The 27,588-nt window shown below is 34.8% G+C and overlaps 5 protein-coding genes and 1 long non-coding RNA gene across 11 annotated transcripts; 3 read left to right on the top strand and 3 right to left on the bottom strand.

The window, feature by feature from the left end:
- Positions 1 to 44: 44 nt before the first annotated feature.
- On the bottom strand, positions 45 to 5,067 carry LOC128895196 (neuropeptide Y receptor type 2-like). The gene is made up of 7 exons (XM_054157591.1): positions 4,956 to 5,067; positions 3,211 to 3,318; positions 2,917 to 3,134; positions 2,279 to 2,506; positions 1,376 to 1,558; positions 1,046 to 1,243; positions 45 to 846 (listed from the first exon to the last, which is right to left on the bottom strand). Exons 3-7 carry the CDS (start codon positions 3,019 to 3,021, stop codon positions 247 to 249), a joined length of 1,314 nt encoding a protein of 437 aa, XP_054013566.1. The 5' UTR covers positions 3,022 to 3,134; positions 3,211 to 3,318; positions 4,956 to 5,067; the 3' UTR covers positions 45 to 246.
- On the top strand, positions 1,136 to 5,067 carry LOC128895354 (uncharacterized). 2 transcript variants are annotated; one of them, XR_008461749.1, is made up of 2 exons: positions 1,136 to 1,581; positions 4,189 to 5,067. It is a non-coding gene; the product is annotated as an uncharacterized LOC128895354 (long non-coding RNA). The 2 variants fall into 2 exon arrangements; XR_008461748.1 differs by lacking the exon at positions 1,136 to 1,581 and adding an exon at positions 2,521 to 2,806.
- A 1,419-nt stretch (positions 5,068 to 6,486) lies between these two features.
- LOC128894992 (unextended protein) lies at positions 6,487 to 14,917 on the bottom strand. The gene is made up of 14 exons (XM_054157154.1): positions 14,168 to 14,917; positions 13,152 to 13,431; positions 12,921 to 13,070; positions 12,687 to 12,842; positions 12,426 to 12,614; positions 12,168 to 12,341; positions 11,312 to 11,483; positions 11,043 to 11,234; positions 10,815 to 10,961; positions 10,608 to 10,745; positions 10,237 to 10,509; positions 9,931 to 10,166; positions 9,652 to 9,861; positions 6,487 to 9,570 (listed from the first exon to the last, which is right to left on the bottom strand). Exons 1-14 carry the CDS (start codon positions 14,620 to 14,622, stop codon positions 9,418 to 9,420), a joined length of 2,925 nt encoding a protein of 974 aa, XP_054013129.1. The 5' UTR covers positions 14,623 to 14,917; the 3' UTR covers positions 6,487 to 9,417.
- A 1,131-nt stretch (positions 14,918 to 16,048) lies between these two features.
- On the top strand, positions 16,049 to 18,091 carry LOC128895282 (uncharacterized). Its single transcript, XM_054157759.1, has 6 exons — positions 16,049 to 16,197; positions 16,294 to 16,481; positions 16,552 to 16,609; positions 16,678 to 17,149; positions 17,234 to 17,401; positions 17,469 to 18,091. The coding sequence occupies exons 1-6, from the start codon at positions 16,188 to 16,190 to the stop codon at positions 17,605 to 17,607; spliced, it is 1,035 nt and encodes a 344-aa protein (XP_054013734.1). The 5' UTR covers positions 16,049 to 16,187; the 3' UTR covers positions 17,608 to 18,091.
- LOC128895265 (histone-lysine N-trimethyltransferase SMYD5) lies at positions 17,911 to 19,970 on the bottom strand. The gene is made up of 5 exons (XM_054157712.1): positions 19,816 to 19,970; positions 19,147 to 19,439; positions 18,775 to 19,090; positions 18,530 to 18,707; positions 17,911 to 18,458 (listed from the first exon to the last, which is right to left on the bottom strand). Exons 1-5 carry the CDS (start codon positions 19,858 to 19,860, stop codon positions 18,139 to 18,141), a joined length of 1,152 nt encoding a protein of 383 aa, XP_054013687.1. The 5' UTR covers positions 19,861 to 19,970; the 3' UTR covers positions 17,911 to 18,138.
- A 155-nt stretch (positions 19,971 to 20,125) lies between these two features.
- LOC128895053 (poly(U)-binding-splicing factor half pint) lies at positions 20,126 to 27,566 on the top strand. Of its 5 annotated transcripts, none has more exons than XM_054157304.1 (12): positions 20,126 to 20,191; positions 20,275 to 20,301; positions 20,805 to 20,859; positions 21,175 to 21,353; positions 22,849 to 22,914; positions 23,141 to 23,301; positions 24,533 to 24,591; positions 25,061 to 25,274; positions 25,695 to 26,181; positions 26,251 to 26,462; positions 26,537 to 26,930; positions 27,005 to 27,566. In XM_054157304.1, the coding sequence occupies exons 6-12, from the start codon at positions 23,245 to 23,247 to the stop codon at positions 27,112 to 27,114; spliced, it is 1,533 nt and encodes a 510-aa protein (XP_054013279.1). In that variant the 5' UTR covers positions 20,126 to 20,191; positions 20,275 to 20,301; positions 20,805 to 20,859; positions 21,175 to 21,353; positions 22,849 to 22,914; positions 23,141 to 23,244; the 3' UTR covers positions 27,115 to 27,566. The 5 variants fall into 5 exon arrangements, with proteins under 5 accessions (XP_054013279.1, XP_054013275.1, XP_054013267.1 ...); XM_054157300.1 differs by having other exon boundaries at positions 21,882 to 22,914; XM_054157283.1 differs by lacking the exon at positions 21,175 to 21,353 and having other exon boundaries at positions 20,165 to 20,191.
- Positions 27,567 to 27,588: the final 22 nt, after the last annotated feature.

Raw genomic sequence — 27,588 nt, 5'->3', positions numbered from 1 at the left:
ACATTTAACTGTAAAAAAAACTTTCATAAATAAACATAGTCAGGTTTTATTAAAAACGAATTTTACTTCTGTTAAATACATTCTTATAAAATTTTGTACTATATTTTATATCATTTTCTATTATTTAATTACATGTACAGTTGTCAATTAAAATAATTTAAACAAAATGAATGTCAGTTTAGTTGACGCGAATCCTTGGAAGGACCTTTCCTTCCATGCATCAATCGATCGATATCTCCATATATTTTATAATCTTTCAGAACCGGGTACTTCGACGATGCTACCTATGCTGCAACTGGAGCTTTTCTTCGCTTGCTTTTGTTGATTTCTCGAGCTGCTAGGTGTTCTGGTGCCACCCAATCGACTCTGAAATGCCTCCAAGGACTTAGGGGTTTTCTTCGATCCTCCACGTTCGATGCTTCTGGCATTGCTATCGCGTCCCCAGAGCTTTGCGAAACAGACTCGGAAATTTTCAGAAAAAACACCATAGAGTAAAGGATTGACTACGGTATTCAATTGTGCGATGATCAGAGTCCAAACGAAATGATGCGACCTCAAGAAAAAATTCGTGTCCTCGGTAGGCCTTCTACCGTCAACGTAAATTAAGAGCATCACCGTGGTAATCGGAAGCCACATCACGAGGACGGCCACTACGTTTAACAGTAAGATTCGTACGACTCGAAGATGCTTGTGCAGTCGTATCTCTTCATGTTGAGAAAGACTACCCGTACGTCCTTGGCGACCCGTGGCCGACACTGCTGACAACTTCCTTCCTGCCCAGGGTAGCAACGTTCCTACCACCGATAGCTCCGAGTCTCTTCTACCTGTTGCGTTGCTCTCCAACCCCTGGATATATTTATCGCATTCGTTTAGAAATAGATGACCGTGATACATGGACGCTTAACTCTTCGCGCTATAATTCTTTTCTTATTTTGTTCTTGTCATAGGTGACTTTGTATTGCAAAGGGTTAATTATACGATATAGTACATTGTAAATTAGTACGAATGATTTAAAACGTATGTATATTCGGAAAATATTAATTACTTGTGCAACGCACGGAACAGCCCATCTGCTCCGCGAGTCCAGTATCTTCTGAAAGATTCGTTGGTAATGATAGACCAGAAGAGCCATAGGTAGAAGACAAGCGAGGACGATGATCGGTACCGTGAAACATAACGAGACGTTCACGATCTTGCTTCGCGGGAAGACCAGAGTGCAGATCGACAACTCATCCGTGATATCCTATTAATTAATCAAATGTTAATTGGTACTCGACTAAAGTATATCGATTATTGATTCTTTGTGTTACACATCTAAAGTGACACCAAGTACCATCCTCGTTATTGATTTCTTTTTAATGCAATAGAAGGATACCTTCGGCTGAAACCAAAATACGACCGGTAGAAAAACGAAAGCCGCTATGATCCACGTGACGAGACTACCTGCTAGAACTCGGGGCCTCGTTAAGGCACTTCTGTAGGGAGCTATCGCTAAACATCGATGTCTGTCCATTGATATAAACGTTAATGTCCATAGAAGCACGAAGCCGCAGACGAACTATAAGAATTAAGAGCAACCAGGTAAATGTACATGCGGATGTCTTTTAAAGATGAAAATATGTTATGTGTTTATACATGTTAAAGTTTAAATTTGTGTTAAATTCGTATGTTGCGGCACACGAGGAAGTATCGAGCTTGGAACGTATCGAAAGAAGCACCTCGTATATAGACCACCCGTGGCGGGTGATTACGGCCTTGATCCGTAAAGGATAAAGGTTTATCGAATGACAACAACTTGTACTATTATCGTGTACACGCGATGTTTTGCTCTCGCTCCAATTAAAGCGATCATATTTTGTTAAATATCGCTTCGATAATAGGTGCGGATCCATACGAATTTTTAAAAGATGAAAGTAATAGAACTTAGATCCATGCTTATTCAAGTATAGATTACTGATTATGGTTGAGGGTGTAAAGTATTAGGTTGTCCTAAAAGTTTCTTTCGTTAGTTGCATTCAATTATTTTGCGTGGCAATGTTTATATAAATAGACAATCTAATTTCTTAGACATTGATGCTATAACAGTAATGAAGCGAAATGAATTGTACACAATTTTGTAATGTAACATAAAACATCAAATATTGTGTATGTATTAATTATTGATAAAAGTAAAGAAACTTTTGGGACAACCTAATATTAAACGAATACTTAGAAAATATGAATGAAAGTATCTCTCGGAAAGTAACATACATGGAAATTGAAATATAAAGGATTTTACCTGGGAATAGGGTAGCAATCTGCAGATTACTTCTCCGAGTCGCCAAGATTGCGTCAATCTAGTGTAAGCGATTGCTGGTACACCAATGGTAAATAGGAGATCGGCGGCGGCCAAGTTCACCAAGCACAAGTTCGTGGGCGTTCTCATTTCCTTGTACCTGAGCACACAGCCGGCTATTCCCATGTTGGCACCAACCGCTAAAACGAAGCTAATGGCCAGTATCACCACCTGCGATCACAAACGATTCCTTTCTATAACTTGGAAGGATCGCGGCATCGTCGTACCGTGTTGCAGTGCAAGCTCATTCCAAGAACGAAAACTAGGACGCACCGCAGCATTGTTCGCTTCTCTAATTAGACACAAGTTTTCGAGCGATGCCTCTGCTAATTAATAGCTTCGCACACGGCGACGGTTTACGAGTGTGACACGATAAAACAACAATCGCCGATGTAACTAATTGCGAATCTATATGTTTAAGAGAGCGAGGAAAATTTCCACGAGCTCGTGCCTTAAAGTAGACGAGTTCAGGTTCGTTTCAAAGATCACCTGACTTGAAATAGTATTTTTTCGAGTTTCCAAGTCTGAATTAAGTCTTAAGAACTAATCAAAATTGGAAAACTTTTTTCACGTCGACTCACCTCGATGGCGCTAACTCCTTGTCGATTACCGAATTGGCTGTAGTACGTGAAATAGTATCGTGGACCCCATTCTTCGTCTTCGCCCCAAAGATAAGATGAATTCATATTTAAATCATCGACGTTTTATCATCACGAGTTAGATTCATGATCGAAATCCTTGCGGTTCGGTTCGTCGACGAATTTGTTTTAGTATAGGATCACTCCGGTCGTTCTCTAGGCTTTATTGTCATCGTTTCGAAAAAAATTGATTGAACGAGTTTGATCGTTTAGTCATTTAATACGGTTCCATCTTACCGTTCTTCGTCTCGCTCGAGCGTTCCTCGTACGACGTTCGGCATTTTAGCAGGCTTTTATATTGGTGCTATCCGCGACGCTGTATCCGGTTGATAGGACTTATCGAGTCTGTAACAGGCGAATCGCTTAATGCAATTTAACTTCTGGACAACCAACTTGAGATCTATTAGAGCCAGTTACGATCGATCGTATAGCTTTATTGATACACCGAGTAATATTCGGACACTTGGTAATATAAAGTTTATAAACTTTAAACGGTGTTCCGTTTTTGGTTTGTAAACGTTCTTTTCCTCAGACGTGGGACTATTAATCGTTTCAATAGTCTCTAAATGGTTAGAGGGCCAGGTCGAATCGTCTAGCTGATCCAGCCTTGAGATAGGGCCTGTCTGCGCGTACACGGTCGTTCAAGATCAATCGATCCGCGCGTGAAGGATTTCTTTGTCTTGCCATCTATTTTTAACGGATCGGTAAACAAGAATAGTAATTTGAGACAGAGTTCAGAAAACATTTACGAAAGTTTACAGCTCGAAGAAGATTAACACGATTCGTTAGATTTAAAAAAAGCGACGAAACGTTTCCCCTCTTCGTGACGGTGGTCGGTTCGGGACGAGTTTACGCAGAACCACGGGTATCGTGTTCCTTTGCAAAATTGTCGTTTTCTTCGTGCAGCGCGCACACGTACGCACAGGATGCATTTGCTTTAATACAAACAACGGGGTCCGATGTCTACACGTGTAAACCTTGCCCGAAGATTTACGATCCATAGGGCACTCGTTCGATCGTTCTTTTTTCTTCGATTCTGTCGATTTTTCATCTATTACTCTTATCTACGAAGACGATTTATACTATCTTTGTTCGGTTGCGGATTTCAATGCAACGATAGACCGTGATAGAGCTTGAATTTCCTTTAATCTTTCTTTATCGAAACAGGGGTATGCCCTCGTTAATTAAAATTATTATTGATGTTTATTTTTATAGATACATGGGAAGGATGTTACGGAGGCCGTGTTTACTCGTACGGATAATTAAAAACAAAATCATCGATAAAACAACAACGATCACAAGGGTTTAATAAAAGCACCTGGCAAATTGAATTGTGGACAAAAATACGGCAGAAGTGATAATCGATATTTTTTTTTTTATGTCGAGGGATATTTATAAAGCTGGTGGAACATCGATATCGTTCGAACCAAAAAAGAGGAGATCGAGGTTGACTTTCGCGTCAACGAAGGAACTGAAATATCCTAATGACCAGAGGGAGCGGCTTTACCCTACAAAGACTGAAATTCTCGTCCATTTCATGCAATTACCGCGCCGTAAGTTCTCGTCGTATTTTCGAAGAACTGTTTTCTTCTTCTTCTTTTTTTTTTTTTAAGCATCAAAGTAAACACAATATTTTTAACAGTATCGTCAATCACGCTTTTACATTTCAATGCTTTAAAGTGTAAGAATGGATAACGATCTCGGAGACGGTTAGTCGACATCGATAAATTACCAATAACAGTTCAGTTGTCCCGCTGAATTTAGTTCTCGGGTTAATAAATGATTTTATTACGGTTTATTCGTGCGGTGTTATCGCCATCCCGACCCAGATCCTTCGAATCAAAAATAGTCGAATTTTAATTGTTTCCCTTAGGCGACGCAATGTTTATATAATTGTAACAAATAGTATAAATTATTTACGCGAAACATATAAATTTTCCAAACGTATAGAAAATGTAAAAAAGTGTATAAAATGTACGTACCTTTGAAACGGTGCGTAAATCCAATGTTCAAAAGCAAGGCAATTGTAAATTTAAATCTAAGGAGATTTAGATTTTAAATTCCATTAGGGGTTTTCTAACGGTTTTAAATACACTAGGAAGAAGAATGGCAACGTTTTATAAAAATAAAAATGAATTTATAGCAACGTGGAAAAGTACAGTGATTACAGACTTACAAAAAGACGCGTCCGACGCCTGCAGATGCTACCCGCTAACTGACAGCATCGAGCAACTATCATCCATCGGGAGTCACGTTCAGTCATCCGAGGTACATTGTTCTGCGCAGGTGCAAATATACAAGTAGTTTAACAAACCAATTTGTATATTTTCTTGTTATTTATTTAATATTCTACGCTTCCAATCTATTAGTAGAGAGAGATGTTTACGTTGTCAACGAACGTTTAGAAACTTTCTTTCGCGCTCTCCTTGGATTTCAAGATGATCCCCCTGGAGGCTTTACATGGTACTCGTATTTTAAACTTGAATTTGTATTTTTCAATAAATACAGGGTGTCCCAAAAATGTTGGAGGTCCTTGAAATGGGTGATTCAGGGGGTGATTTGAAACAACTTTTTCCTTAGCGAAAATGTTGTCCGAGGCTTCGTTGAGGAGATATTAACGGAAAACCCCGACCAATCAGAACGCGAGTATACCGTTGGAGCGCCCGCAGTAGGCGTGGCTACGCGCTAGGCGGCCGCGCTCATACGCTACCGCGTGCGCTCCACTGGCATACTGGCGCTCTGATTGGTCAGTGTTTTCCGTTAATATCTCCTCAACGAAGCCTCGGACAACATTTTCTCTAAGGAAAAAGTTGTTTCAAATCATCTCCCGAATTACCCCTTTCAAGGTGTTACAACATTTTTGGGACACCCTGTATATGAATTGTACGATAAATCCATTGAAAAAGTAGTTGTAAGCGAAGTAATTCTTGTATAGCGGCTGTACGTTAAGAAAAGTGTTCAACTTATCGATTTCTTTCGCAATCTCTTATTTTAAATCAATCTACCGGTCTACACTGTGTGGAATAAAAGGGATGCAGCTCGAAAACCACCTAACGGAGGGGAAGTTGAATGGTCGTAACGAATTCTCGGCAGCCTTGGAATGCAGAAGGGTCCGTTTTATGTATATAGGGTGTACGTGTTATATACTACTGTTCAATATTCTTATTATAATAAAATCATATGGCAAGGAAAGTTTACCGACTAAAAAATAATTGAGGCTCCATAAATATAGTTTAAGTGATATTAAAAATTCAAGGGTGAAAAGAAATTAAATATTCCTTCTATGTTTATAAGAGAAATTCTGCGTGGTAATAATATAAATCCACCCCATATACAGAAGGGTAGCTATTAGATTTTCTACGAGGGGTGCAGCTCGTAAATAAATTCACCCGTGTGAAGACACGAGTCTGGTACTGCCTCGTCAAGCATTTTGTACAAAACTGTTTTTAAACGATTTCGAACTTTGTCGTTAGCTGATACTACGATAGATTTCAAGTGAAAATAGACCAATACTTTGAAAACGAAATTATACTTTTATTTTATGTATACAGTAATGCGTTGATATATATGTACTTGTCTCTATTTTTTTTTTCGAATGTACATTTTTTTTTTATCGACACACCTCGACTCTACGGTAACGGTAGTACAGACTTAATGTGTTATTTCATTGAAAGTATGTGCAGTAATTTCGCTGACATACACCTGTACCGAGCGTGTTGATTTTTTAGTACGCATGCCTTTATTCGAAAAATTGCGACATATCAAGAATCATGGAATTTCTAAGATCATAGTTTCGATGAAGTTTAACTTGTATCAGTGTAAACAAAATTTAGCACTACTTTCATACCAAACAAAATATCACATTGCAAATGCAACACAACGTGAATTTCTCATTTTTCCGTTGATTGTTTTCATTAGAATTTCTTCTATAAGTTGAAACATTGATTATAAAGTTGATTTAAGATTTTCATGAATATAAGCATATCGTTAGCGTTGATAACATCTATAGTTCCTATGAAAAATTGTAAGTATGCATTAACGAATCTCAACAAGTGTAATAAATGGTCTTTAAACTAATATTTAATAACTAAGTGAACTACAAAAAATGTTGTGTGTAATTCTCATTGTAAATTAACAACAAAAAAAGATAATTAACAATAAAAATACAGTTAATTGCGTAAAAATAATAAATGCTACGGAATAGACGATATGTACCTATTGTATTGTGTGTGCACGTATTGCAGTTTAAAATTACATGTCACTTAAATATGTTGACATTAATCGTTCACTTTCTGCAATATATAGAATACCGTGAACGGAATACGTTAAAACGAATATATTTTAAAGCTATATCGCACATTATTTCATATTTATGAAAACATTCCACAAAGCTATAAGACACATGCAAACATGTATGTTCACATAAAATCGTTCAAACAATAAATATAGATATATATGTATATAAAAAATAAAATCTGAACGATTTTGTACACTTTACGCTAATCTAAAATAGATATATTTTGTTTGCAAGATATAAGCATGCATACGTAGAATTCAACACTTTTAAAATTGAGTTCTCGTTCGAAGATCTTCGAATAACTGATACTCGTATAGCGATAGTATTCAGTTTCGAATGTTCAATTTGTTCTCTGAAAATTGTTTAAAACAAACATTGATACAACAATTAGTGAGTATACAAAATATGGCAGTAACAGTCTAACTATTAAATTTTATGTGAAAATAACGATAGGTCGCGATGATTGAAATGAGAAACTCTAAGATCTCTCCGCTATTCTAATGATCCTTTATGTTGAACTTGTTCTATATTTCTTACGTTAAGTACGCTAGTCAATTAATATTTTCGTAAAAAATCCGACGACACGTCCTTTCTTTTTTTTTGGTCTTATTTCGTTATTTAGCAGATTTAACAGCTTATCAGATAATTATTATCTCTTTATTAGGGATAATTCGAAATTCAGGGAGATCTCTTTTTGCACTTACTTTAACTATTTCAAACTTAGGATATGTACAAATGTTGACCGTTATTTTGTATAGGTAAATTAATTTTTGTTTTACACGGTAAGTAAGAAAAATGAAAGCATACTCTTTTCATTTAAAGAATACACGACTGTATTCTTACGTTACGCTGTGCACGAGTATTTCATCAACGTATATGTATAATAAATATCATGTATCGTATGAAAGCGTATGACAAATGAATATCTCTTTTATTTTGAAAAAAAATTAAATAAAAAAAAATGTTTAAATTAGCGACATCGTACTAACGTAAATGAATAAAAATGAACGTACATTTTGAATTTATTATCGAAATTATATTAATTTTCTATTAAAGTGCATTTCATTGCAGACGATTAAACATAGTTTTACAATTCGTTAAGGCACTGAATAAAAATATAACGAACTACTATCGTACTTATATGCCGAGGATCTCCTTACAAGTGATTACAAAAGTGAGGGATTTATTCCTTATTTCTATTCACACTATTCACATTCGTATCGGGAGTACGATACAAGGAAAACGAGATTACTGGACAAAAACAATTATTTTACAGCCACCCTACCCTCTCCTTTGTGTACTTATAAAATGGATTAAATAATGTGCTTGAATACTCTTTTTAGAAACGTTTCTCTCAACTTTTAGTCCCTTCTACTACATCCAACGTGCTTTTGGTCGAATACGTTCCTTGTTCCTACGACGAGAACAAAATTTACATAACCTCAACGATATTCGCAAGCCTTTCGTTGCTTCGAATCCTTTTGAAATCTGTTTCGTTTTTTAAAGAACATAATAACACGAAAAATGTTCATATACAATTGCCATATAGACGTGTATTTCATTGTTAGGGATGAAATACGTATTTAAGAGAGATAGTTTTTTCAAATAAATTGCATGGTAAAATGATATTTACAAAGGCTGAATAGAAACTGCTGAAAACATGTGCATTATACGGTCAATAATGTAAGATGAGCTTTCCTATGACAGTGAAAATGTACAACTTTCGACGAGCTTTTCGCTCCTATAAGAAAAACAATTATGCTTCGTAAAGCAGCGCTCAAGCAGAAATAAGACATTTGTCGAGTGAAAATATGATTCGGGTTTTGGTTACGTATTATGTTGCTTACGTAGACTATGAGAAGAATTGAATCCATAAGAGAACGTCTGTAAATTTGGCAACCTTCCCTGAGCGTACTAACTCCATAGAACTAGGATATCGCGGACAGTCTCTGAGCCATCTATTTAGAACTTAAAACTCACATGATCGGTATCGATTTGTTTTGCGATAAATATTTAAGTAATTCGTTAAGTACATAATGCCATTATAGCATTGTATGTCATAGAGGTTTTTCCTGCTCTTCGTTGTTTGATACCTGCAAGTTGAACAGCGTCGACGTGGATGGTCATCATCGACTATTCTCCGAACGTTAAGAATCCTCTTGCTTAGGCAGGAGATTCGTTCTCTCTTCGTCTTCGATTAATTTCTTTGCTGACATCACTCTATTCGCTTCTTGACAGGCAAGTATTTCCGTATCCAAATCTAACTTGTGTTCTCCGGTAGGGCTTGTTACCGAAGGTGTCTAAAATTAATATATAAAATGATTACTTTCTACCACTATACCTTTGGCGTGAAAATAAAGAGATTATAACAAAGACGAAACCTTTATTGGCGAATTTTTGAGTTTGCCATTGTGATCACTATACGATGAAATGAACTTCGAATGCGTAACTGGGCTAGCACTGACTGGAGCAGGCGAAGTTGGAGCTGTTGCACTATGAATAGGAGATTGTACGTTGTCCTTTTCTTTATCGATTGGTAACACCGGAGATTCTGGTACGCTGCGATCATCCTCGTCCAAAGAGTGCAACAACTAAAAATGAAAAATTACGAAATATTCTCATGGACTGCAATTTTATAAAAATTTCACGTAATAATTAACCTTTTCCACTTCGTCGTCAAACTGCTCGTGACCGGGTAACGGATCTTTTTGGCTTTTCTCCAGGAGCGTAGCTCGTTTCGCAGCCAAATATAGAGACCTTTTAATTTTAACGTAAAACACTTCGGTTACCGCTCGCACCGTATAATCGGGAACAAACGTGCATCGCAACATAGAATCCAGGTTGATCGACTGTATGCTCCCTACTGCCTGGGGATTTGTATTGATGGGAGATTCCGCTGAAAAATCCGATATATAAGAAATACGATACAGATGTTATTATAGAGACAAATTCGTCGCAAGTCTTACCAACTCCGATATTAACGGTGAGCGCTTGAGAACCAAAATATGTAAACGGGCCACTTTCAAACATCATATTCTCTTTACCGACTGTAACTTCAACTCGACCTTCCAAGATCAAAACAAAATAGTCGACTGCCTTTCCTTGTTGATAAATCACTGCTGCCGGGTCATTCCTTGCCTTTTCACGCGACTTGACTTTGATATGATAAATAATATCTTGTTTAAGCAAACGACGTAAAATAGTTTCCGATATTGTATCGGACTTAAATGCATCTACAGCTGTGGATTATACATTACACTCAGATGTATTTTAAGAGTATTAGAACAGATTTTTATATAAATCTCATATTTTCTTAAATCAAAACACTTCTTCCTACTTGTAGACAAATACTGAAACATGGCCAATGTCAACTGCGGTGATATATGAATTCGTTGGTTTTCTTTCTTCTCCGCGAATGCAGTGAAGTCTTGTATTTTATGCTTAGCTTGTCTCCTACGTTTAGTTTTGTTGTCCGCTGTAAAGAATAAATTTGTTTAGTATGAATATCATTCGGTAATCGCCGTAATCTGTTAAAGAATCTTACTAAAGACATCAGTTTCGTCCATAATTTCAGCTTGAATCAATTCTTCTATAACATCCTCCAATGTAACCAATCCTATTACTTCGTAAAATGGATCCCCTTCACCTTCGTTATTTACCCTCTGAACAAATGCCATGTGACCTTTATGGCCTAAAATAAGCGTGTATGTTTATTATATGTCTGTTATTAAGAAACATATACTATATTAATATTTCACTGAAAAACATTAACCTTCTTTAAATTGTTTAAACATTATATCTAATGTAACATCCTCAAAAATAAAGTTGCATTGATTTTTATAGAATTGACACAAAGTTTTAAGCGGCATGTTATCATCTGGATCAACAAACGCAAGATCTTTAATATAAAGCATTGTTACTATGTTCGTCCTTGTCCCTTCGTATACTGGTATTCGTGAGAAACCTGAAAATTAATAATAACAGACACTGCAATCATTCATTTACAAATTATAAATTAACTCTTACAAAAAAAATACGTACCGGATTTCATGATTTCCGATACTGTTTCAAAATCTAAAATAGCATTGTAATCCAACATGTACACATCTTCAATTTTTGTCATAATATCTGCAACAGTTTTCTTTCGTAATTCCAATGCTCCAGCAATAATGTTCACTTCATCCTTTTCTAAATCGTTATACCCTGTTGTCACCTGTGAAGATGGGCGGCACTGATATAGTTATGATTTTTCATAAGGTGATACTAAATATTTAACGATGTTATTATATCATATAAGAATGGCACTCAAATTATTTTTCAACCCTCGATCAAACGCTGTGAGTGCGTTGCTATTTAAATAACGCTTTAACGAGATATGAATGATGCGTAGCAACAATGGTGAATTGATTGCGCAGTCTCCCGCACATCTACCCTTACGCACGCCCAGAATTTGAATAAGGATCGCATTTTCGTCGATGAAACTCGCGCATCTGTGACGTTATGACAAGTTTTATCCCGCACAGTGTACATAAACACATGTATCTTATAGAAATATATTTCAACGATAAGTTCAGTTTCAATTAGCACAGTACGAGTACGTAAAGTTATCTTATTTAAGTTTCACATTGATAAGTAATCTAACATGTACTCTGTAGAAAACTTTAAGAAGAGAACTTGAAGTAAACGTCAGTAGATCTATATCTTACCTACATATGATTGAATTTGGATGTCAGTATAATTATCTGCCCTACCCATGCTCATTCTGATAAGATTCATAACGGTAAAAAGTTTAGAAAGGTGTTTCATTATATATACTTAAAATTGCAGTTAAAAATAAAAACTGTATTAAGTATATATTGTATAAAATAATAGAATATCCTATAGATTTTTATCTCACCCTTACAAGCTCCTTCAAACGTTCGCGATTATATACATTGCCAATTTCTTCACCAAGTAGAACGTCTAAAAGTTTGCTAATAGGATAGCTCAATGGAAATGTCAATATCATGGTCAATTTTGTTACATAAATTGTTTTCGCGCCAATACACAACCCATGCCTACTGCAAATAGCCTAAAAGAAATTACAGTTCAGTGGATTAATAACAAACAATATATACAAATAAGAAATTAAATATATTTTTATAAATGAACATACCTGTGGTGAAATTTCACCAAAAATTACAATAGCCAAGGTGGAGCAGATAACAGCAACTAATCCAGAAGTCAAGTCATCTAGCAATATAGTAAAGATCGAATTCACCAAGACATTTGAGAACAAAATTGAACATAACAAATAATTCCCATGATTCCTCACTGGTTGTATTGTCCTTGCATATTGTTTTTCCTTTAATATAGATATGATCAAAAAGTTATGAAATTATATAGAATTAAATTTATTCAACATAAGTGAAATTACCTTCTCTGTTCCAGTATTACACAGTATTTTTAATTCAGTTCTATCCATTGCCATCAACCCTAGGTTTAGACCAGAAAACAGAGCTGAAAAACTGAGGCACATGAGAATAATTACAATACCAAGCCAAAGGGGCAAGAATTTCTCGTATGTATAAATCTGTAAATAATTCTTATTATTATAAAACGAAAGAATTTTTAATATTTTATTTGTTTTCAAACGAAAAATATTACTTACAGTAATCCATGTTTCAGTACCTTGATGTTTAAAAAGTAAAAGTTCAGAGCCTTCCTTCCCATATATTGGTTGTTTTACACACACATAAAATGGTGAACCAAGTGGTAATACCACATCAATAGTTGCAGTATGGTTCCTCACATTCTTTACCTATAGCAATCACATATTTTTAATCAAGTATGTACACATGTCTGCATATGAAATAAAATAGGAGACAACATAAACACTTACTAGAAATTCATCTGTTTTAATTTTCTCACAAATTTGACCCCTTTTTCCTCGTTCATCTGTGAAAGTGATTAAAGTATCTTCTGTGATACCAAAGCCAAATAATCTTATAACTGCCTTGCTTCCAGCCAGCAACTCAGGAATTCCATCTGCACTATAACTAGGATCCTTGTCTGCTATTTCTATTCTCAAACCTTCGATAAATACTCCTTTATGGACTTGTTCGTCTACTAAATTGTTGACAGTGGGTAATGAATTGGCACGGCGTGTACGAAGATAATTTCTGAGAATAAAATATGCATTTGACATAAAAAGTGAAATAAGATTGTTTTATTATTCGAAAAAATAGTTAACAATATATGACATAAAATGCTTTTCATAGATTTATGTAAATATAGATATCTAGGTCAAAGTTACAAAATAAAAAAAAGATAGTAAAACAAAGTATTGAAAGCTAAATAATGAGAAATCTGTAATTATTTATTTTGGATATACATAATGTGTATGTAAAACGACTGATTTGTTAACTAAGATTTTTAATGAGATAAAACATGCATTTTATTATTTTCAAATTTTACTCCTGTATAAATAAGATATTCCTCATTTGTGGAAACAACATAAATTAAACGAAGCTTCTGGTACATTTAAATCTTTTGCAAGCATATGTGCTGGCAAAAATATATAAATAATTACGACGATATTTTTTTTGTATTTATCTATTTATAAGCCATCTATTAAGCGAAGTTATGTGTAACTCAATGTTTAAGTACGTAAATAAAATAAATCTAATAAAGGAAATTCTGCGTTAATCCTACATTGCATCATAGAAAAAATAAACATTTGACGTATATAATCGTAATCTCGTAGCATGAGATCCTTGCTGTCGGTAACATCGGTATTTTCATCCTCTTAAAAAAAAGAATTATGCCATGTCACAAAATGAATATCTATTATTAGTAAAAGGATTTCATTTGGGCAGTGTTAAGAGTTAAGTAAATTATCGAGTATTTTAAACTTACTGAGATTGCAACGGTGGATTGATAGTAAAGCTGCTTCCAAGATTGGTCCATGTTTCGTCGAACCTGGTAACGATTCTTCGACAGAAATAGATCGTAGTAACCTTAAAATTGGGAACTTGGACGAACTGATATATCGCGCGATTGCCATTCGGTGCGATCCAGATCGCGTTCAATTTGTTATTCGGATCGCAATTGTCGGATGTAGGAGACCAGCGCAAAGAAACATTGCGCTCGAGGCCGGTGCCAAAAACTTCAACCAGAAAACTTGAACTAACATGCAGGTGATGTAGTAAACCAAATTGTTCTCTGCTCAAGACATTCACTGATTCTACACTCGGACTATCAAGCAAGTTCACTCCTGTAAATGCATTAGCGTATACTAAGTTGAATATCGTAAAAACAAATAATAAAAGAGCTGCCGGTTTGCCTGAACAGTCAACATGTTGCGCCATCATGCGACAAGTGCACCGTGACAACTTCACACGATAGTCGTTTAGTGCTTTATTTATAATCTCGCATTCTTATAATGCGCCTGCGTATTAACTCGAACACATCTCCATTATTCGTAGAATATAGTATCGGTCTCTCTGGAGTGGGGAGATTATGACTCAAATTCGTTTCGTTAATAAACGTGCGACTTTCGGTACACTAAAACCCCTCCCCAAACGAAATTGGAATACTTGAAACGGTATCGTTTCAAGTTTTCATAATTCACGATGTAATTTAAATGTAATTTAATTTGTTTCGAATAAAAACCAATTTGTTACTACACGTACATATGTATGCATGCGTGATATAGGGCGCTCGTCGTAGAAAACCTTGGGGTACATCCAGAAAGGACAACGCTCACTAAGCCGCTCTGTGAGCAGATAAGCTTACAAATTTCTCGCTCCTAAACATAGCGACTGATAGACCGCTCCCTGATAACAGGCAAAATCACTGAAGGGTGCGCAGGAGTCAGAACAGAATTCCAAATTGACTTGAGCGACAGTCGCGGAAAAAGTAGGAAACTCCGTGACAAGGACAGAGAGGGCGATATAACAATTGCAGGAGAGATGAGGACAGGGCGATTAGGCTAGCATGATTTTTGTCAAGGATATTGAAGCAAAGAAGCAATATTTTCTATTAATTCTGGTTTTAATATATTCGTTACACTGTGGTGGATGCGACTCCAAGGACTGATTTTGCAATTTCGCCCTTAAAACTTTATAAACAATAAAAGTACCTTTTTTTTTTCTTATAGAAGAAATTTGTTTACATATACTTTTTCCAACATCAGGCCTTGGAGTCGCATCCGCCAAAGTGTAACGATTATATTAAAACCAGAATTATTAGAAAATATTGTTTCTTTGTTTCAATATCCTTGAAAAAAATCATGCTAGCCTAATCGCCCTATCCTCGTCTCTCCTGCAATTGTTGTATCGCCCTCTCTGTCTTTGTCACGGAGTTTTCTACTTTTTCCGCGACTGTCGCTCAAGTCAATTCGAAATTCTGTTCTGACTCCTGCGCACCCATACGAATTCTAGTTTTAATACCAGTGGCGCCATCGGTAAGGAAATGCCAAAGTTTGTAGCGAAAATAGTTCCCAGTATTTATGTACGATGGCGCCATTAAGTAAAGAGTCGATAATTATTGCTGCATTAAATAACTGGTCATAAAAACGATAAATTTGATATATTAACTGATATATTGTAGTGTTACGAAACACAGAATTGTATTAATTATTCATTTATGAAAGAAAAATATATAATTTATTAGAAAGTATTGGTCGCGTCATCTAGTAACAGCAGTAGCAACTATTTCCATTACAAACTTGGGCGTTTTCCCACCAATGGCGCCATTAGTATAAATAACCGTTTATTTTAGGCGGGAAATGGCGAGCGTTTTATGCGCCTGTGCAACTTACGCCATTAATGTCCAATAGGTGTATCAGAGGTATATAAAGAAACTTCAGTGAACGTTTGGCGCTACTTCAAATTCTCACTGCAACTGTACTTTATTTTATTTGTGTCCGTGCATAATGTCAGTTGGTTAGTTTCTCAAGTATCAATTGATTCAAAAATCGAGAGATGTGATTTGTTGAAATTGTGTTAGAATAAAGAAGATACTTTTTTCTGATGTTCCAGCACCAGCCATCCAAATACTAGTAAACATAGTCAATGTTATTAAAAGATTCAAATTTGAAGACTTAGAATCAGCGATAATGCCTACGTTTCCTGAAATATCATGGACGGATATAAAATCCACATTGATTAAACAGTGTAGAAGTTTCACATCGGTTAATGCAGCTCAGCTTATCAAAGCAGCAATAGCTGTAAGTTTTACTCTGACATATGCTAGAATTATGTTTCAATTTTGTTTTTATAATTTTTTTATTTTTATAGAATGCAAAACTCAGAGTTAGTGATTTAAGAGAACGCTTTTCGACATTGCAGTTAATTGGTAATGTTTATTCTTTATTATTTCTTCTTATTTACTTGTAGGTTGACAATAATACATAAACATTTCAGATGCAAGTTGGCACAGCGAACGCAGAACATGGTATGGTCACAAATTAGTAGGTTCTAACACATCTGCACATTATTTCATAAGCAGAAGAATTCAAAGTTCTATGCAAGATTATTTTGATTCCTTTAAACTGAACATAGATGTGAAAATAAACACACACAATGGTATTACATATATCTCTGTGAAAGCAAGGCATTCAAAACACAAAAGACAAAAAAATCTGAATCCAGTTCCTATTTTCATTGCTCTATTCATCGGCCATGAGTATTTCTTTAGTAGTAAAAAAAATATATCAGCCGATATAATACAAGCAATAGTAAACAGCATGGGATACAAGAAAAGTTACACGCTTAAATTAACAGGCAAAGATCTTAAATCATTGATTGAAATGTGTTGGAGGCAGAAAGGAAAAGCATTGGATTCTGAAAATATTAATGAATCTGTGCAGTACATGGATGCTAGTCCCGATATAAAGTAATATTTTTAAGAAACTTGAGTTAAACACTTATTTGTAATAAAAGAGTAATACTTATATCACGTGTCTTGTATATTTTTCAGGAGTACAGGTATAGACTTTACTCAACATAAACAACGGAGAAAATATGCGGAAAAATGTTTTGGAGATGATCCTCCTACTTTAGAATCACTTGTCATAAATGCAACAAACATACCTTGGGCACACAAGGATGTATCTGCAAAACTACCAAATGAAAAAATCGATGTAACGTAAGTAGCTTTTTTTCAGAATAATTATAGTCAATACAACTATAAATTTTTATTTGATATCTTTCAGGTGGGAATTTCGTAGCCATAATATTGCTACATTTTTAACAAAATTGATGGAACAACAAGTACTTATAACACCTGCACCAAGTTATATATCAAATTTTATGGTATCTGGTAAAAACCAATATATGATTCGAAAGGATTGACGACTCTGATAATTAGATGATAATTGACATTCATGTCTAGTTAATAACGAAGGCAAAGCATTATTGTAGTTGTTACCGTATCTAAAAATATCGTTACCAGTGCTGTTCTTTTGATTAAAATTATTCAGGTCTAGTTTTATACTTTGTGCAATTCTTAGATTGATGTTTTTGAAGTATTATAGGACTTAATATATTTCTAATTGACTTGACAAATGATATGTTTGGGATGAATGAAATAAATGCATCCTCTTTTTATCGAAATGGGATTTTTATATTGTAGGACGAAGTTTATTACATGATAAGTTGAAAAATATGTGTCAGGTTTATTCTAGCCTGATACATTAAAATTCAACAAATGAAAGGTAATGTTCCATGTACATAAAGATGCAGTTATAATATTTGGTTTTATTCTTTCAAATAAAAAAATCTTGTATGTAATTTATATAAAACTTTGTTGTAAAATAAAGGTTTACGAATAAAATAATTTAATATGCGAAACTGTTTTCAATATATCTCCTTAAATACACTTTCTCAGCTAGACATGTCTATTTCATCTTCTGATGTTAAATCAGGATCGTCGGCCTGCGACAAACATTTATCACAGCGACAAAGAAACAAATATAACGAACATAAAGTCTTTTGTCTAGAATGTCTACTTCTTTCTAAATCACATTCGTCAAGGTAACTTATACATATTTCCTCTTCTGGTTGAATATTCCGTATTGCTTTTAAAACCAATACATTATTTGAATAAGGAAATTCTACAATTGCATTTGGTACACAACTGTGATTTACAGCTGACTGCAGAGTATAAAGACCAGAACCTTCATTATTTAAGAAAGAACCTACTGCTGCAAAAGTAAAAGTACCAATGGTTAAACATGGAAGTCTATAGTTTATCATGCTTTATAGAAAAACGTACCTTCCTCCATTTCATCATATATATGGTCTATTAATTTATCAACTTGTATTCTTTCCTCCCTTGGTAATTCTAATGCAGATACGTTTTTTACCCAACGTGCAAATGAACTAGTTCCAATTCCTTGACCATTTGTACCTATCAGAGCTAGTAGGCTTCTAAAACCATGCGGTGTAAACCACTGTAAATCAAAATTTAAACATTTTATGCTATGACACAACACTCTAATTTATATTTAAATCACATACATGCGATGTAAATTCAGTATTTAAAGATTTTTGCATCATTTCTCTGAGTACATCAATCTGACCAATGAACTTTTCATCCAATAACTTGTGTGTAATTTGCTGCATATCATTCACTGCACTATGACAAAATTGTGAAAAAGTAGAAAGGATCTCCTCTTTATTATTGGCTTGATTAACAAGAGCTACCATTCTAGCTGGTAGCATTATTGTTCCTGATTCTGGTGGGTAATGCATTTGTTTCCATGTATCGTTTAATTGTGTAAGGGGATGAGAGCCTTGTTTTTCTCTTGAGTGTAGGCATAATGTACTGTGATATCTAAAATTATGAAAATTATATATTAAATTGTTTTGTTATAAATTTATTTACATTACCTTGAGTAAGCTTCATTTTGGCAATCGATGCTACAATACTTTGCGCCACACTCAGGACATTCTGTAATTAAATCCTTCTGTGTTTCACAACATTCTGGATGAGGTAAAATAATTGCTGGATTTTCCGTCAATCTATGTACATTTTCTTCTGCAGTCTCTAAAGGTTTTAAACAATGGTCGCAAGCTAAATAGCCATACATTGAATTCCATGAGAATTGACAACAAACAATGGGTTTCTCCTCCAAAATTGTATCTCCATCTTTAAACGGACTAGTGGCAAACAGACCCTTTCCCTGCAATTCATTTATCATCGTAAATATTTTAAAGTGTGTAAAGTATTGGGTTGTCTGGAAAGTCCATGCCGATTTTTAGTAGGCCAGGTCTGAATATATCGAAATGGTTGAAAACAAATAACATGTGGACATCCCTTAAAAGGTGGACAAATTGTGGAAAAAAATGGTACTTACATAATTTAATAAATATATACATAAAAATTCAAATATACCTTTGAATTTTTCATAAAAATTGGCACGAACTTTCTGGACAACCCAATATATTTTATAAAATAAAGTGACACGCGCCATGCTCGCAATTAAACACGACTTAAAACGTTCGAAAAAATAATTGAAATGAAATAACGTAACGATGAATTAGATGAACATATTCTACCTTTTCGTCGTTGATTAATCTGACTTGAAAATTATTGGAATCCATTGTAATTCGATTTCGTAACAAAGAAAACGCGTCGAGAAGATATTCTGGTTGTCGAACATGTGTTCTCTGGCTGTCATAATTATACTACTGTAGTCAGATTACGATCGAGATATGCGAGTTCGATGGATAAATAAAACGTTAATATTAACGATATAAATATTTTGGAAGTATAGAAAAATAATTATGCTTTTTATTTAGAGTTGAAAGTAAGGTATCTATTCGTCGTCTACACGGACGCTTGTTACATGTGATAAAAGTAACGTAATTGTAAATGTTGTATGGCCTATACTTATAGCACTTCCGTAAGGGCAAGCTTCGGATCGCTTCGGACGTAAGTTACTTGTCGCGAATCGGTTGAGATTTCTTTATAAAATCACGTTTAAAAGAAATTGATATCATTTTATTGGGCCGCAGGGGATAATGAACGGAGCAATGGCTATGGTAAGTTTACTTTGATCGTTGTTTTTACAGGAAATATTGAATCGGTGGATGTAACAGTGACGGATCATGATGGCGGTTGTAAAATGCATGTAACGTACTTAAGTGATTAATGTTTCCAAGCTATTCGACAAATCACGTATATGAAATGACAAAAGTTTTGAAATACAAGACTGTATTAAATAAACGTAATCTAGTAATCAATCGATTAACACGTATTGACATAATATTACGATAACCAAATCGATAAATTTATTGACTTTTCTGTACAGTTTAATAAATTGTAGACGAAAGCTTTATTATTTATAGGTTCGTTACATATTACAGATGGTATTATCGTTATTATAATATATACAGAATTAGATTGCTTTGATCGAAATTGCGATATATTTAATAAGCATTGATATTTTGTAATGTTTATATTAAATACCAATCTTTCATTGTATCAAATTTTGTAATTCCTTGTTTTTGTGAAGGAAAATTAAAGACTGATTATCTGTTCTTAGGCACCAGCGTCCCAGAACAATGCAGAGCCACCGAACAAGAAGCTCAGAATAGAAGGTACATTGCTAAAACAGCTAAATAGCTGTATGCCCCTAATCACTAACAAATCATACGGTTAAGCATACGAGTGGAAAAGACAGGTGAACACAGAAGCGACAGCAAGTGTAATATATTTTTAAACAAAGGAAATGATGAAGGGAAAGATATACTATTTACTTAGGACAATCAGATGCTAGCTTTCTATTAAAATGCTGGCAAACTATAAGTATTGAGAGGTCTATTGCAGTTTCAGAATATATTTTGGTAGGCTAGGGTAATAGGTGATCATTGGCCCTCGATAAAACTAATGTATGGTTGTCCTTCTGTTCTGAGATGTTACAGCGGAGAGACAGTACAGAATCTGTGGCCTACGACTGAGCTGTGATCATGAGCGTGCGCCAAACAAAGAAAGAGAATGCTACATTCGTTGAACAGAACAAATCAGAGTTTTGCAAACTCCACTGACACAGCATCTATTGTCGAGTACCAAAAACGATGCGTATTTTAGATAGGTCAGCATTTTAGGGTAGTCTTCTTTTATCCTAGTTATAAGCCTCGTTTTGTACATGAAGCATATTTATAAATACTAATGCAAAACTAAGCAAAGGTAGTATACTTTAGTTGAAAATTCTTTATCTTTATCTCATGGATATTAACTTCGATTTGCTACTTCATTATGAGACATAAATTATGAAATGGGAGGCTTATAAATAGGAGAGGCAATGGCGATGTATGTTTTTCAAGATATTCTCAGAGTCCATCACATTTGTATTTATGTTATATAAACACGAGGTAAGACGTTTTTTTTATTAAAGGAGAGCCTGTTGCGAGTCAATAAGAAAATATTGTAGAGGAGTGTACGATACGCGAAAGGTACGCTTTTCCAACGGTCTATCGCGTTAGATTTCTTGTCAATTAGGATCGCCATTGCTACACAGAAAGTGTTAAGGCTAACTGCGTGGTAGGTTGGAAAAGGCAAACTGTAAGAAAATGGCGCAGAAAATGCACTGAGAGTATTCTCCTTTGCTTTGTGCTTACAGATTTGTGCGTCGCCTCAATCTCGGATAGTTTGCGCACAACCATCATTGCTCAGCCCAGAACACGGTTAGCCGTTAATCAAACGATCGAACAAAGTTAACATTCTTAATTCGTGAAACTGCAAAAGTCGTTAAAGAGAAAAAGAAGCGTTTCAACGTGTTCTGATTTCTGTTTCAGAGACTAGCAGACCAAATTGGTTATGATCGTACGAAACCTAATCTAGTTATCGGTAGTCTGATTTGTTTGAGGCTGATAGTATAAACAGTAATGAAGTTTAAATGATAGATATTGATGCATTAAGTTGCATCGATCTCTTTTAAATTTTAATATTGTTTTCTATAAAAGTCTGGTCATTAATTGTTTGAAGTACAAAACAGATTTTATATTAATGGCGTGCAAGAAAAGAAGGAAATTCCACTTTGTCCTTGATGTGTATAAAATATATATATTATACTTACATATTTTATACATATTATCTTGTATTGTAAAAGTGAAATATTATTGTGCCTGACTGTTTTAATTTCTTTGAACTTACAGTTTGGAGGACGGTTCTACCGTGGGAACTACTGCACGACATCGTTACTTTTTTCATCTCTTTTTAAGTCATTATGTTGCATTTTTTGTTGATAGTAAAATTTCCATAGCTACTTATGAAAAATACACTTATGAAAAACAATATATTCGCACGGCAAATATTAATCAATTTTTAAATAAAAAAATTAGTAATGCTAATATTTCAGATTTTATTTAATTTGAACAGAAATTAAGAATAAAAGTTAAGAAATCAAAACTGTATTCCCTGTAAAATTATGTCATTTTAGTACCTCTATCGTCACGGCAAATCAGGTTACGCGAAATTTAGTAATTTTTAGAAACATTATTACGTGTGTACGCACGCGTGTGATGGTGGAGGTACTAAATAATTAATTATCGTGTTACACGTTTATCTAATACTAAGTTTCTTCGTAGGAAATGCATCAGAGTTCTTGCCAGGCCCTATATATGATCTTAATCAAATTGGACAAGTCGTTGCCGGTATGTAAAATTATAACGTTATTTAATTCTATAAATTATCACGTCAAATGATGTATCAAAAAACATATAGTGACAATAAAATTTTAGTCGCTCCAATTAAAGTTATATTGTGGGTTGATAACAGTCTAGTGGACGAATAGCTGATAAGATCTGACAGAACACAGTTTAGTACTATCCTTTGATCAGTTTCAAGTGAAACTTTACATGCAAATCTATTTTGTTACAGGACCTGGAGCTAAATATCTTACATTACCTGGCATTCTAGGTGCAGGTCTCCCAAAAATTACCTCTGAACAACAGGATACAGTAAATAGAGCAAAGAAATACGCGATGGAACAGAGCATCAAAATGGTTCTAATGAAACAGACGCTCGCGCATCAACAACAGGTAATTTTCAATGATGAAGCTAACAAACTTTACTCGCCTAACATACATTTTGCATTCCATTGTACATTCATAGACTACTAAAATGCATATTTTCTTTGTCCTATTGTTATTGTTCTTTGACGTAATTCATGGATATCGTCCGAGGTATCGAAGATCTCCAATAAAAAAAATAAACAAATTTCATTTATGTCGTAAAAGTTCATGTAATTTCAGTCATTAAATTAAATGTTAACTGTTAATAAGAATGTACAATGGATTTAATACGTAGTTTTATGAAATTATATATCGCAATTGTGGGGTTCTTTTTTATCTCAAAAAGTATCATTTATTAAAAGATATATTTATATGTTGCTTCCTCTATTTAGCTCTTTGCCAATAATGCCAAAAAAGCCAACAATTTCTTACGTATGCGTATTGTGCTTTAAATTAACGTTTGTCCTTGCAATTTAGCTCGCCCCGCCGAGTAATATTAAATTATTGTATAAGTGTATTAACCTGTGTTCGTTATGACGAGCGAGTAAAGTGAAAAAAAAAAAATTATAACAGAAATTAGAAACGAACACTGGAACCTAACTCTGATCGGTTGATTTTTTCTCCCTGCAGAAGAATAAGTTGGTCCTGCGGCAGCAAGTTTTATTGCTAATGTGCAGGTTAGTGTCAACCAAGTCAAGACAGAAACAATATGAAACCGCCTTACGATCAAACACTCCTAAACGTTTCCCTGAGTTACTACTGTAAGAAAAGGTTAGATATCTTGAGATAGTAGTCGGCGGGAGCAGAGCTGTACCAGCGCAAAGGAGGACAAGTTTTTGTGCATGAATCTATGGACGATTTGAGAAAAATAATCGATATATACTTCCGAGCTCGACTATTCTTTCTTTTTCCGAGAACATTTACAGTATTCAGCACGGATTTCTATTTGGTATGCGATATTAAAGATCCAAATGATTTCGTAGCTCTATTCTCCAGCGTCTTTATATTTATAATGCTGATCTAACATTATAAATCTTGTATATTTCATTTGAATACACTTACAAATAATCGTTACGGTCATAGCTTGTCTGGTTTCGTACTAAATTTTTTTCTTTAAAGACTTAAAATTAAAGAAAGAGTAGTTAAGCAAAGAAGGTGGAATGGTAAAAGAGCTTGGGGGATTTTTGAGATGAACGAGACGTGGTGTATGTAAGGGGGAGGGATATCAATAGAAGGCCTATGGTCCTTTGTGTTACAGCAAATGGCTAGTCAACGGAATCAGGTGCAGAGACAACAGGCTCTCGCCCTCATGTGCAGGTTTGTTTGTTCTTTGTCTTAGCCCTCCAAATTTCGTCCTCGAGTTTCGAAGATAATTTTCAACTCTCGTATCTTGTATTCACTCAAATATTTGATTCGTAATTTAACTTGGATTTCATTCTGATTGCTTAAAATTGTTTAAGAACGTTTCAAACATTGTAAACGCGAACACAGCATCGTATATTTCACGTTGAATTCTTCTGTGTATTGTAAAGTTGAAAGATTGTTCTTGCAAAAGAGATGATAGTGTAATAAATAATTATCATGTGTATCGCATTGGAAAATATTGTATATAAAATTGATAAATTGTTTTTGCAAGAAATATCTTTTGACAGTTTGTTTCGTTTCGTATCCAATCGATGATAGGATAGAATTGCGAATACGTTAATGATAGATACAAATAAACTGAAACAGTTGATCTAACACATTACGGCCGATTGTGATCTGAAATCAAATTCCTATATACTAGGGTATATGTGGGCAGCATCAGTTTCGAATTGAAAGAGGACACCATCAGGCAGGCTTTCTTGCCTTTTGGTCCTATTAAATCAATCAACATGTCGTGGGATCCTGTTACCCAGAAGCACAAAGGATTCGCATTCGTGGAATACGAGATACCTGAAGCAGCACAACTTGCTTTGGAACAGATGAATGGTGTCATGATTGGTGGACGTAACATCAAGGTAGCGGGACGTACCTATATAACGAATTTCCTGTCCCCCAGCAATCCTATCATCCCGCCGGAGGTCGGCAAATTTTTATTTAGCCTTATCCAATACGAAATTCCTTTTGATTGAACTGCATCATATTTATAGAATGCACTTCGATCAAAAACTTGATTAATTTTCTTCTTAAGAACCGTAATAGATTCCATGATGTAAATCATTCAATTATTTATCGCGATACTACTCAATATTTCAAGGAGTTCGCAAATGATTCTAGCATTACATGAATTGTAAATTTAGTAAATTATATCGGATAAAGAAAATAATTCCTTTCCTTAATTTTATTTCATACATATTTAGCTATTTATAATATATAATACATAAATATTTGTTTCTTTACTATTAAAAGTATTGTTAAATTCTTGTTATCTCTTACAGGTTGTGGGGCGTCCATCAAACATGCCCCAAGCTCAATCTGTAATAGACGAAATTACGGAAGAAAGTAAACACTATAATCGTATTTATATCGCGTCCATTCATCAAGACTTAACCGAGGATGATATTAAATCTGTATTCGAAGCATTTGGCCCTATTACGTATTGCAAATTAGCTCAAGGAAGTTCACCTCACCGACACAAAGGCTATGGGTTTATCGAATACGAAACAATGCAAGCTGCTTTAGAGGCTATAGCGTCTATGAATTTGTTCGATTTGGGCGGTCAGTACCTGCGAGTAGGCAGAGCTATTACTCCACCAAACGCTCTTATGGGTCCACCAAGTGGAACAAGTATGATGCCTACTGCTGCGGCAGTTGCAGCAGCAGCTGCAACTGCAAAGATTCAAGCAATGGATGCGGTAGCTAGCAATGCAGTTGCTCTTGGCTTAACCAAGCTTGGAGCTGCTGCGCCACCAATATTAAATCAAGGTATATACTCATTTTTTAGTTTATGATTTTATGAAAGTGGTTGTATTCATCTTATCCATTCATACGCAGCTTTACCCGGCATAGTAAGACCTACGCTTGCTCCTGCTACAATTATGGCACCACCGACTATAGCAACAGTAGCACCGGTTATACCTCCACCAGGTATAGCTATACCACAAACGTTAACTCGACTACCGGCAATTATTCAACCAATACCTGGACAACCAGTCGTTATACCACCTCCAGCTGTCGTCACACCTACAATAGTAGGAACACCAGTTGTATGTCTTTTACTATATATTCTTATTTGTACCTACGTAAAAATAGACGATCATTTAAATATTATGATTGTTAGATACCAGTTACAACTACACCAAACTCCGACATAATGAGACGGGCGCAAGAGCAAGCAGCTCACCAAAAACAACAGGAAGAACTGCAAAAAAAATTACTAGAGGAAACAGAACCACAAACGTTACAACAACAAGAAAATATGTCGATTAAAGGTCAAAGCGCGCGTCATCTTGTTATGCAAAAACTTATGCGAAAAGTCGAGTCCCGTGTTGTTATTTTGAGAAATATGGTAGCTCCGGAAGACGTAGATGAAAGTTTACAGGAAGAAATCCAAGATGAGTGCTCAAAATTTGGAGTTGTAGAAAGAGTTATTATTTATAATGAACGCCAGTCAGAAGATGACGAAGATGCAGAGGTTATTGTAAAGATTTTTGTTGAATTCTCACAGATGAGCGGTACGTAATTCGTAGTTCATAAAACTTGTTATAGTTTCCAGTTAGTTGTATCGAATAATTAATTATTATTTCAGAGGCAGAACGTGCAAGAGATTCTTTGAATGGCCGCTATTTCGGTGGGCGATTGGTAAAAGGAGAATTATACGATCAAGCTCTATTCGATAATAGCGATTTTTCTGGTTGATCAAGAAATATACATTTGTCGTGCATTGAATTCCGTCAATTTGACTGTTGACTGATATTTCGTACTACAGTACGCCAAGTACAACTTCTTACAAACTTCAACAATTATAAGTCTGTCATTTTATTAAGAAGCTTCGACCTAGATTTCAAATTTTATATCATTAAAACTATGTTTACAGTTGGTATTTAAAATTGGGAATTATTTTATTGAAACCAATAGACACACAGAGGGATAGCCTCGTTCAACGCGAGGATTGAATTTGTATCTCTATAATTATCGAAGTTATGTAAGGAGAGGATATTCCATTTAAATTTAGTATTGATGCTGTTACTTTTGTTTATATCAATGGTGGTATGCTCGATAACATACAAGACACCACACCTAAATGTATGTATAGAAACATAGGATATTAATAAATTGTTTTACGTATAGTCTATACTTCATACAAACAATACAGGCATAAATTATACATAT

Source organism: Hylaeus anthracinus, unplaced genomic scaffold, assembly GCF_026225885.1.
Source record: "Hylaeus anthracinus isolate JK02 unplaced genomic scaffold, UHH_iyHylAnth1.0_haploid 0, whole genome shotgun sequence".
Taxonomy (NCBI): domain Eukaryota; kingdom Metazoa; phylum Arthropoda; class Insecta; order Hymenoptera; family Colletidae; genus Hylaeus; species Hylaeus anthracinus.
Note: the sequence above shows the minus strand (reverse complement) of the source record. Positions and strands in the feature narration are given on the sequence as shown.

Bases quoted from the DNA above. Each gene is read 5' to 3' on its own strand.
- LOC128895196 (XM_054157591.1), bottom strand. From the start codon at position 3,021: ATGAATTCATCTTATCTTTGGGGCGAAGACGAAGAATGGGGTCCACGA. The intron at 1,244-1,375 runs GTATCCTTCTAT...ATTAATTAATAG, and splicing joins TATTTTGGTTTCAGCCGAAG to GATATCACGGATGAGTTGTC. The intron at 847-1,045 runs GTAATTAATATT...AAATATATCCAG, and splicing joins CTGTTCCGTGCGTTGCACAA to GGGTTGGAGAGCAACGCAAC.
- LOC128894992 (XM_054157154.1), bottom strand. From the start codon at position 14,622: ATGATGGCGCAACATGTTGACTGTTCAGGCAAACCGGCAGCTCTTTTA. The intron at 12,843-12,920 runs GTAAGTAATATT...AATTATTTACAG, and splicing joins GTACTGAAACATGGATTACT to ATTTATACATACGAGAAATT. The intron at 10,510-10,607 runs GTAGGAAGAAGT...TATAATCCACAG, and splicing joins GTTTCAGTATTTGTCTACAA to CTGTAGATGCATTTAAGTCC.
- LOC128895282 (XM_054157759.1), top strand. The intron at 16,482-16,551 runs GTAAGTTTTACT...TTATTTTTATAG, and splicing joins TTATCAAAGCAGCAATAGCT to AATGCAAAACTCAGAGTTAG. The intron at 16,610-16,677 runs GTAATGTTTATT...TAAACATTTCAG, and splicing joins TTCGACATTGCAGTTAATTG to ATGCAAGTTGGCACAGCGAA.
- LOC128895265 (XM_054157712.1), bottom strand. From the start codon at position 19,860: ATGGATTCCAATAATTTTCAAGTCAGATTAATCAACGACGAAAAG. The intron at 19,440-19,815 runs GTAGAATATGTT...AATGAATTGCAG, and splicing joins GATTAATCAACGACGAAAAG to GGAAAGGGTCTGTTTGCCAC. The intron at 18,708-18,774 runs GTATGTGATTTA...TTTGATTTACAG, and splicing joins ATACTGAATTTACATCGCAT to TGGTTTACACCGCATGGTTT.
- LOC128895053 (XM_054157283.1), top strand. From the start codon at position 20,281: ATGAACGGAGCAATGGCTATG. The intron at 23,302-24,532 runs GTAATTTTCAAT...TTTGTGTTACAG, and splicing joins CGCTCGCGCATCAACAACAG to CAAATGGCTAGTCAACGGAA. The intron at 26,931-27,004 runs GTACGTAATTCG...TTATTATTTCAG, and splicing joins TGAATTCTCACAGATGAGCG to AGGCAGAACGTGCAAGAGAT.